The sequence below is a fragment of the Scylla paramamosain genome, chromosome 24 (assembly GCF_035594125.1).
Source record: "Scylla paramamosain isolate STU-SP2022 chromosome 24, ASM3559412v1, whole genome shotgun sequence".
Taxonomy (NCBI): Eukaryota; Metazoa; Arthropoda; class Malacostraca; order Decapoda; family Portunidae; genus Scylla; species Scylla paramamosain.
In genome coordinates, this window is record NC_087174.1 from 20,369,264 (window position 1) to 20,380,607 (window position 11,344).

General features: G+C 35.3%; 1 protein-coding gene across 6 annotated transcripts in view; it reads left to right on the top strand.

Annotated features, from left to right (window-relative positions):
* LOC135112861 (long-chain-fatty-acid--CoA ligase 1-like) overlaps positions 1-10,636 on the top strand; it is a 104,482-nt gene extending 93,846 nt beyond the window's left edge. For all 6 annotated transcript variants that reach the window (XM_064027766.1, XM_064027762.1, XM_064027764.1 and 3 more), the window contains 7 exons: positions 114-388; positions 709-859; positions 1,446-1,596; positions 2,125-2,252; positions 2,611-2,754; positions 4,354-4,527; positions 7,694-10,636. In XM_064027766.1, coding sequence (XP_063883836.1) covers positions 114-388; positions 709-859; positions 1,446-1,596; positions 2,125-2,252; positions 2,611-2,754; positions 4,354-4,527; positions 7,694-7,831 — 1,161 coding nt within the window. In that variant the 3' untranslated portion in view covers positions 7,832-10,636. The remainder of the gene's footprint in view (positions 1-113; positions 389-708; positions 860-1,445; positions 1,597-2,124; positions 2,253-2,610; positions 2,755-4,353; positions 4,528-7,693) is intronic.
* Positions 10,637-11,344: the final 708 nt, after the last annotated feature.

An 11,344-nucleotide genomic window follows, 5' to 3' on the forward strand; every position in this document is an offset into this window, starting at 1 on the left:
TCTGAATAATTAAATCATGCCATTGGCCACTGCGCAACATGCTAGAATAGTGCATAATACATATCTCATTGTGTTTCTAGCTTGTACTTACTTTTTGTTGTGCCTCCCTTCAGAGTGATGTGTTGTTATCCTTCCTGCCCCTGGCACACATGCTGGAGCGCTGCTGTGAGGTTGCTGTCTACATCGCTGGTGGTGCCGTGGGCTTCTACTCGGGAGACATTCGAAATCTTGTTGATGACTATAAGGCGTTGCGCCCAACCATTACCCCATCCGTCCCACGTCTCCTCAACAGAGTGTACGATAAGGTTACTACTGCAGTGAATGGATCTGCAGTAAAGAAACTCATGTTGAAAATGGCACTGGCAAGCAAGAAAGCAGAACTTGAGAGGTTTGTTGTGATTTTTTCACATACACTTTACATTCTGATTTAACACTTACAGCAGGGATGGCTTTTATTACAAGTTGCCTAGGATAAATCTTCTATTTTACAAATATGCCATTGTATGGAGCCCTAACATGGAAAATGTTATTTCTTATTCATAACAAGGGCAGTGCTACATAAATTCCTGAACTCAAGGTGCATAATTTACTGAAGTGTTTTGCTATTCTGAAACACATAAATAAATGTTCCTGCTTAGTGATCTTAGTGACATTCTTGATTTTCATTATACAACCTTATGATGAGAGATGAAACTGTTGTATTTTCAGGGGTGTGATAAGAAGAACCTCCATATGGGACAAGCTGGTGTTCAAGAAGGTTCAGGATGGCATGGGGGGCCGCTTGAGGTTACTGGTGGTGGGGTCGGCGCCCCTGGCCGGCAATGTCCTCACGTTCATGAGGGCAGCACTGGGCTGTGTGGTGAGTGGCACCTTGAGGCCTCAGGGAGCAAGAGAAGTGTTTGTCATCACCATAATCACCATCAGCCTGACCTCTGATGCCTTGTTTCCCTCAGAAGAGTCTTCAGCAAGGAATGGCCTTGATGATTTTCCTTGGATGCTATTTTTTCTTCCATCCAAAAAAGATCATCTTAGATTATTCAGACTTCACATTTAACTACTCTGTGTTCATCTTCTCTTTTCTCTCTCTCAGGATATGTTCATAATGTTTCAGTGTGCAATATTATTACATTATGCAGTTGAGTCATTTTTATTTCTCAAAGGTCACTTCTCCATGCTCTTCTCTTCTTTAATTTTTTCCAATCCTCTAATAACCATTTTGTATTTTGTTGTTACCACATGTGTTTTCTAATATGAGTGTGAACAAGAATTCAGTTACAAGTTATGAGGGAAGGGAAGAATTTGTGATTTTATTTTATTTATTTTGTATTTTATTATTATTATTTTTATTCATTTATTTTTTTCATTTTGTTTAGTAATTTCTTTCAAGTGCTCTGCACCAGTAATTGGGAAACTTTAATATACTCTTCATGCTTCCTTGGTTTCAGATTGTTGAGGGCTATGGACAGACTGAGTGTGGAGCTCCTGCCACCTTGACCATCCAGGGTGACTATAAGCCTGACCACGTGGGTCCTCCCATCGCCTGCAATGCAATCAAGCTGGTTGACGTCCCAGACATGGATTACTATGCATCCCAGGGTAAGATACCTTTAAGTGTTATAGGGGATATAACAAGAGTGACATAAGCAAAATTCTGAGGATCAGTAATCAGGATAGAACAAGAAATAATGGGTTCAAGTTTGAAAAGTTAGATTTAGAAAGAGATAGGGAGGAACTGGTTTTCAGATAGAGTGTTAGATGAATGGAACACACACTATAATCAGGTTTTTAGTGCTGAGTCATTATGGACCTTTAAAAGAAGATTAGACAAATTTGTGGGTGGGGATGATAAGTGAAAATAGGTGTTGTACGGTAGGGATTGTTACATGTAGGCCTGATGGCTTCCTGCAGGTTCCCTTATTTCCATGTGTTTCTTATGTCCTTATATCACTTCTGTTATATGTCTGCATGCCAGGTCAATATCTTCCACAAAAAGGGAAGCCATTATGCTCAGATAAATCTCTTGTGTAACCACTAAAACTTGATCTGTTGTCAGAATGCAATGAGAAGAGAAAGAATTATGTACTTTTAGAGAAATGTGAATTGTGTCTAATCCACTCATTTTAGGGCAAGGTGAAGTGTGTATCAAGGGCACCAATGTGTTCAAGGGTTACTTCAAGGACCCAGACAAAACTCGGGAAACACTGGACGCCGCAGGATGGCTCCACACAGGCGACATTGGCCAGTGGCTGCCTGTAAGTGTTTGCTCTGATTTTGACTGAAGAAGAAAATAAAGCTTTGTCGCTTCTGATGTTCTAGTACTTCATGTGTTTATGAATTATTAATTTAACTGTCAGAATAACTGAATTGTTAATTCATAAGTTCATTTATATGTACATGTTTGATCCATTAATAATGATGGTATTTTTACTAATATTGGAATTAATTCTTTTTAACATACTTTCAACTTAATTAATTTTAAAAGCTAAATTGTCTGTTGAAAGAGATATTTCTATGAGGTAACTTCAATGTTGTGAAATAAAGTACATCTGAGTAACACTCCTGCATTATTTTTTATGAATTTGAGGATACTAATGCCCTTATTGTTTTCAGAATGGCACATTAAAAATAATTGACCGCAAAAAGCACATATTCAAGCTCTCACAAGGTGAATACATAGCACCGGAGAAAATAGAAAATATTTATGTACGATCACAATATGTAGCCCAAGTATTTGTGCACGGAGAAAGTCTCAAGGTGAGTGCAGGTGTCTGGCAATATTCTGAAACACATTGCTGTCTCATCATGACTATTTTCAAAGGCCACAGAGATGATTGGCTGGGTTCACAAGAGTGTTTCCCTTGTTGATAATATAGAAATTTTGTTAATTTGTCACTGGAACCATAAAAACACCATTAAAAACCTGTGAAACTTCAACTAAAGATTTTTTAAAGTAAATGGGATGTGAGAAGTGTTTCACAATATGGTCTTTTGTTGCTCATGACTTTGTTCACTCCCTTACAATATTAGGAGGGTAATTTTGCTGATTATCATCTTAAGCCCTGTATCATGTGATTGAATAGACAATGTAGACTTATCACAGAAAATGGTTGAAATGTATTTATAAAGCATTCTTTCAATATTTTTTTGTTATGTATAGATTAACCTTTATATTTGGGAATTACTATGCATGAACAGAATTTTGCAAAGGTTTTAAGAGTTATCATGGTGGCAATTAACAGATGTTCTAACGTTTATTGGTAAATTACATCCCTCTGTGTATTCCAAACTACATGTTGTATAGCAAGACAGGATTAAGTTTTTGGGACTGCCCTATTGGAGAGAGAGAGAGAGAGAGAGAGAGAGAGAGAGAGAGAGAGAGAGAGAGAGAGAGAGAGAGAGAGAGAGAGAGAGAGAGAGAGATTATCATGTGTTTGACAGCAGGCAATGAATTTAGAAGAGGAATGAAAGTAGCAACTGTGTTTAAAATTATACATATATATATATATATATATATATATATATATATATATATATATATATATATATATATATATATATATATATATATATATATATATATATATATAATTTTAAACACAGTTGCTACTTTCATTCCTCTTCTAAATTTTTTATATATATATATATATATATATATATATATATATATATATATATATATATATATATATATATATATATATATATATATATATATATATATATATATATATATATATATATATATATCATCATTCCTAATCTGAGAATTATTTAAATAAAACAATTTGACATGTAAGAATAGGCAGTGATATGAAAAGTGGGAGAGATTCATAACCCACAGGAACCTTAAACAAAGCAAGTGATGATAAAAACAGGAAGTGTTTGTTGTCTTGCTTCTTATCAGCAGGCCTTTTTTCCTCAGTGGGCCTTCTTTTTTTCTCACTGGATCTTTTTTTTCTTTTTCAATCATTTTGTTGCCCTTAGCGCGTCCCACTCTTACATAGAAAGGAAAAAAATAATACTGGCATGCGTCTGTACAGTTGAGTGGTAAGCCATCCAACTCCACAAAGCAGAATAAGACATTAACTGTTTGACTCTGGCGGCTGTCTCATACTCTTGTTCAGGTTGAGATTACATGCATTTAACTAAGTTTCACGGGTGCTTTCTTAAAATCAATGAGCTATGTGCCATGTCTAGTGAATTTCTTGGTCTAAAAGTATCTAGTTTCATACAAGTTCAAGTTCGAATAGACTGATTTATGTTTCAAAGAAGCTACCCGGATTTTAAGTATGAAATGAAGAAGAAAGCTGGCAATATTTCCTATCTGGTAATCAATGATGTGTCTCTGTACAGTCAAGTGTGGTGGCTATCGTGGTGCCGGAGGTGGAGTCAGTGAAGGGATGGGCCCGGGAGCAGGACATCCCTGGCACGCTGTCTGTGCTCTGTGCCAACCCTCATGTAAAGCAGCTAATAATGGACGACATCACCAACCTTGGGAAGGCAGCTGGTCTCAAGTCCTTCGAGCAGGTAGGAGCTGCTGGTTCAGATGCAGTGCAGCTATAGACAGTTACCTGTCTACTGGTTGAGATTTATTATATATATATATATATATATATATATATATATATATATATATATATATATATATATATATATATATATATATATATATATATATATATATATATATATTCTCTCTGTAACTTCATCTCAAGTTTCCTTTCTGACCGTTCTATTGCTGCTGTGGTAGACGGTCACTGTTCTTCTCCTAAATCTATTAACAGTGGTGTTCCTCAGGGTTCTATCCTGTCACCCACTCTCTTCTTATTATTCATTAATGATCTTCTAAACCAAACTTCTTGTCCTATCCACTCCCATGCTGATGATACCACCCTGCACTTTTCCACGTCTTTTCATAGACGTCCAACCCTTCAGGAGGTAAACATATCACGCAGGGAAGCCACAGAACGCTTGACTTCTAATCTTTCTAAAATTTCTGATTGGGGCAGAGCAAACTTGGTATTGTTCAATGCCTCAAAAACTCAATACCTCCATCTATCAACTCGACACAACCTTCCAGACAACTATCCCCTCTTCTTCAGTGACACTCAACTGTCCCCCTCATCTACACTGAACATCCTTGGTCTGTCCTTTACTTATAATCTGAACTGGAAACTTCACATCTCATCTCTAGCTAAAACAGCTTCTATGAAGTTAGGCATTCTGAGACATCTCCGCCAGTTTTTCTCTCCCCCCCAGCTGCTAACTGTACAAGGGTCCATGTATGGAGTATGCTTCACATGTCTGGAGGGGTTCCACCACTCATACTGCTCTGCTAGACAGGGTGGAATTAAAAGCTTTTCGTCTCATCGACTCCTCTCCTCTAACTGACTGTCTTCAGCCTCTCTCTCACCACCGCAACGTTGCATATCTAGCTGTCTTTTACCGCTATTTTCATGCTAACTGCTCTTCTGATCTTGCTAACTGCATGCCTCCCCTCCTTCCACAGCCTCGCTGCACAAGGCTTTCTTCTTTCTCTCACCCCTATTCTGTCCAACTCTCTAACGCAAGAGTTAACCAGTATTCTCAATCATTCATCCCTTTCTCTGGTAAACTCTGGAACTCCCTGCCTGCTTCTGTATTTCCACCTTCCTATGACTTGAATTCCTTCAAGAGGGAGGTTTCAAGACACTTATTCATCAATTTTTGACCACTGCTTTGACCCCTTTATGGGACTGGCATTTCAGTGGGCATATTTTTTTATTGGATTTTTGTTAGCCTTGGCCAGTGTCCTTCCTTCATAAAAAAAAATATATATATATATATATATATATATATATATATATATATATATATATATATATATATATATATATATATATATATATATATATATATATATATATATATATATATATATATATATATATATATATATATATATATATATATATATATAATTTTTTTTTTTTTTTGTAATTTAGAATGCTTGACCAGAGGTGTAGTGAATTTTGAATTTTTTTTCTTAATTTTTGAACACGCATGCACACACACACACACACACACACACACACACACACACACACACACACACACACACACACACACACACACACACACACACACACACACACACACACACACACACACACACACACACACACACACACACACACACACACATAAAAAGCATTTGATAAACTTCCGCACAGAAGACTAATATGGAAATTGGAAAAAATTGGAGGACTTTGTGGATCACTGTTAAAGTGGATGACTGTCTTTTTGACAGAGAAATGAGGACAGTAATTAAAGGCAGCAGGTTGAACTGGAGAATGGTAATAAGTGGAGTTCCGCAAGGTTCGGTACTTGCACCTACGAGTATTATGTTCACAGTTTATGTAAATGATATGACAGAAGGTGTAGAAAGTTACATGAACCTTTTTGCTGATGACGCTAAGATTATGAGGAAAGTAACAAATGAAGGGGACTGCAGTGCTTTAAATCAGGACTTAATTAAGATTAATGAATGGTCATTGAGGTGGAACTTGGAATTTAATGCTAAAAAAAGTAGTGTGAAGAGGTTTGGAAAAAGTGTGAGAAGACCAGTTAGCAACTATTACTTAGGGAATGAGGAAATCTCTATAAGATCAGAAGAAAAAGACCTAGGAGTATTTATTACTGATAATTTATCATTTGGGAAGCACATAAACAAAATTATAGGAGAAACATATAATCTGCTGAGAAACATCAAGATAGCATTCTCCTATATTGATGAAGATGTGATAAAAAACTGATAACAACGATGATACGTCTGAGATTGGAGTACACAGCGTTAGTGTGGTCGCCAAGCTTGAAAAAGGATAAAAGAAAGTTAGAAAGAATCCAGAGAGCTGCAACTAAAATCCCTGCAAGCTTAAGAGAATATAGTTATGAGGAAAGGTTGAAGAGATTGGGCCTGACTACACTAGAAAAAATGGAGGGAAAGAGGTGATTTGATAACAATATATAGAATATTGGAAGGAATGGAAAAGTTGGACAGAGAAGACCTCATGATACCAGATATGAAAAAACATAAGAGGACATGGAAGGAAATTGAAAAGGAGTGTTTGCAGAAGAGACATCAAGAAACATAGCTTCCCACACAGAAGTATAACAGTGTGGAATGAACCTAAGGATGAAACTGTGTGTGCAAAGACAATTCATAAATTTAAAGAAAATCTTGATAAAAGTCGATATGGAGATGGGATGGCATGAGCCTAGTGTGGCTCTTGTCCTGTATTTCACAACTAGGTAAATACACACACACACACACACACACACACACACACACACACACACACACACACACACACACACACACACACACACACACACACACACACACACACACACACACACACACACACTTTTCATTCCAAAAGATTTATTGTACATTGAAAATCTTTGTGTGGAAATTTTTTACAAGAAAGATATCTAAAGTATGTTTCATAAATAGGAAATGCATCACTGAACATTCTGATGATTTTATTTTCATATCATAGAGTAACATTGCATATAACATTGTATAATTTTTTTCTTTGAACCTTTTTATCTCTGGTCACCAAAATAGTTATCAAGTTCCGAATCAGTTTTTTTTTGGATTTTTATATTTCCAGTGACTACATCTGTACTTATCAGGCATTTATTTTTCCAGGCTAAGGACATATACCTTCATCCAGATCTGTTCAGCGTGCAGAATGGCCTCCTCACCCCAACCCTCAAGTCCAAGAGGCCACAACTCAAAAAGTATTTCACCCCACAAATTGATGACATGTATGCCAAGCTTCCCTAGAGTTCCTGGCCCAGGTCAGCTAGCATATTTGTTACTTAATGGAATGGTGAATGTGTGTGTGTTTTGAGTCTGAGAAGTGGAAGAGTGAGTTTTGAATGACTGGAAGTGTTTGACTTGTGCCTCATATTACCTGTATTAGACAATATTTTATGTTGAAAGTAGAAAAGATTCTCATCATTATTTATTTGAAGTACATAATTATGGTTATGCTTAAAGATTGTTATAAAACTCATTCATGGTGAATACCAATGGTTCACTAGCTTTGACATGGTTGTAATATTATAGGTCAAAACAAGTGAAAATTTATAAGTGTAAGTAGGAAGGTCACCTTCTATAAATAGTTTGCAGTGGTTAACACATTTATCTACAACAGCTTCATTGTTTTAATGTATGGCTTATAAATTTTTCTGAGCTTTATTGTAAAACTGAAAAATGTCACATATTAGGAAAACCTATGTAAAGTTTATATGAATAATTGCCAGCTGTTAAGGTGCCAGAATTCAGGTATTCGTAGAAAATACTGAAATATGTGAAGTGTACTCCAGTTTCCATATATTTTGTAATGTGCAATAAAACTAATAATGTAATACTTAAAATTTTACTATAAATTTAAAGTGATCAAATCCAAACACACACACACACACACACACACACACACACACACACACACACACACACACACACACACACACACACACACACACACACACACACACACACACATACAAATATATATATATATATATATATATATATATATATATATATATATATATATATATATATATATATATATATATATATATATATATATATATATATATATATATATATATATATGCTGAACCATGATTTATGGATGTTCAGACTTGGACATTTTTAAAGTTATGATAAATAGTTTTTTTTTTCCTTTTATTAACAAATAACCAATGTATTTTAAGATGCTACATTTTGGAAGACATATTCCAGTTTTGAAAGGACAACTAAAAAAAAGAAAAGTCATCTATCATCTGTACTGAACACACATCACTTGATACACTTACAGTTTTACAAGTAAACATTGCTGCTGCCTCACACTTGATCGTTTATCTCTGTCACTCACCCAGTTTTGCTAATATGATGACAGATTTACTTTTTATAAGGAGGAGATAGAGGCATGTCTTCACAAGTCTCTTCCAGGGCATGCTAAACAGCTGTATGGGCAGCTTAGGTCCTGAACATAAAAGCAACTTATTTGTGATAATTGAATCACTGAGAATGTTCCTGGACCTTCTTTGAGAGGATACAAAGCCATACTAACTTTAAATAGATCAGTTTCATTGGTGACCACCTTGAAAAACCAGACGCCTTGGGTCACCAGAGGCAGCTTTGCAACTAAGCCTTTTACATTGACTACAAAAACACTTTTTAAGCAAATGTACATTTGTATCATTGCTTAAAGATACACTTGATTACATAAAAGTGAATTAAAGTAGAATGTCAGGTCAATGCATCAATGATACATCAATAAATAATTCAGTGTGAGGAGCCTGAGCCTTCCACCCTGACTTCTGACTGCTGCCAAGTAGCCAGAGGTGAAGACACTTGTATGCAGAGCTTCTCACACTGTACTGGTATTATTAGTTAAATGGTGTCTTATGATACCAAAAGTAGTGAAGACTTTAGAAAACTACTTTTGTTGACTATCTATTATGTTATTTGTTGTCCATACATTATATTTTACTATGTAGAATTCTTAGAAACAGATGATACTTGTAATAATATTTCCTTTTTCCCATTTATCAACTACCCAGTGATAGTTGATATCCTGGTGAAGTTTACTTTGTTCTTGCCAAAAATGTTTCTCAGTCAAATTGATTTTATTCATGTAAATAAATGGGAAATTTCATCAACAGTTTGGTGATGCCTTAAATATCCTATTACTTATACATGTTATCTATTGATATACAATATATCTGCATGTTTGTAATACAATACCTATGTCACAAATCTATTATATACAATATCTCTTATGTTTAATGACATTCTAAGGATGTGGTTTATACTCACTGGAATGTGTCTTGCCAGATATGATGTATTTGTTGAGAAAATATCTGATTTATATATTTTTTTGAAAGAACTTAAATCATTCATAAATTGTGGTTAACCTGTACACACACACACACACACACACACTGTGAAAAAGATCCCTTTAAGTTATGAAAACATTGTACAGCTTTCCAATGTAAAGTAAATGACTAGCATGATCTCTTTTGGTGAGTGAAAGCATCAAGTGGCCCAAAAGTCAGTTACTGTGTGTACCTAATGAATGAGGTGATTAGAAATGTACATTTTAAACCTCATATTTCACAAGTATTGATGTAAGAATGTATCTGTGGGAAGGGGTATTCTAGTCAGATTTCTGAATTAGTAATATCAAAAGTGCAAGACATTATCATGCATTCAGTTCTGTGGTTGTATGTTTATAAGCTTCATATGAGGTTACATGTAAATGTTACAAATAACAAGCTCTAAGGTTTTTAGCTCTCGCACCGGCATGTATGTGTACAGTACTCACAGTCTCATTTTATCAAATTTACTTGGACTTCTGGTGACCACAGGCAGCAATAATTGTTACTAGGAGCTGGGGAGGGAAGCAGGCTGGGAAAAGGGAAATTAATTCAGTTGTTCTTTAGTTATCCTTTACTTCTAAATGACTTCAAAATCAAACAGGTATTATATTTTACTCCATGAAAATATTCATTTGTAATATCATAGTCTGTTTGAAGAAGTCCATAATTATTTCCAATAAATTTGATAATTGGATGCTAATTTCATTTTTACTCCACTATAAAACAGCTAATATAAAAATGTCAAGGTGGGTGTATGTATAGTTGTCTGGGAGTCTAAATATGTTGTGGAATAATCTGCAATTAATAATGTTCAAGAAGCAATTCTTCTTTTGTTATAAATACTCTTACATACCTGGCTGCATATTTGTAAGTGTGGCTGTTCAAGGATCCTTCCTCCTTCCACAACACACAAAGGAAGAACACGATTTACAAGCACATGTTGACAAGCACATGATTAGCAATTTTGTCATATGACTAAGTTTAGAGGAGGATAGTGGCAATCAGTAGCATGGATTCAATGAAGATACCAACTTATATTTGTAAGGCACCAAGCAGACTTATGCATCATCTGATTGATAATGTACATATCTCTAAAACTCAGATAAAATGATGAGGATGTTTTGCACCATGTGAGGGTGGAGTACAAGACCTGAGAGCAGCATTGCAACAGTGGTGTAGGCGATGGAACAAATGTACATAATTAAGTTGGTAAGGACCTTTTAATTAATGGTATACAGTGGAGCTCATTAAATTAAGAGGGACTGGAGCAGCATGAAAAATTGTCAAACTTTAAAAAAAATTTCAGTTGATATAAATGCAATTCTTGTAAGTAGTTTGGCTGCCAGTGGTATTTGAAATGAAATCAGTAATAAATTTTGCACACTGTAGGTTATCTCAATTT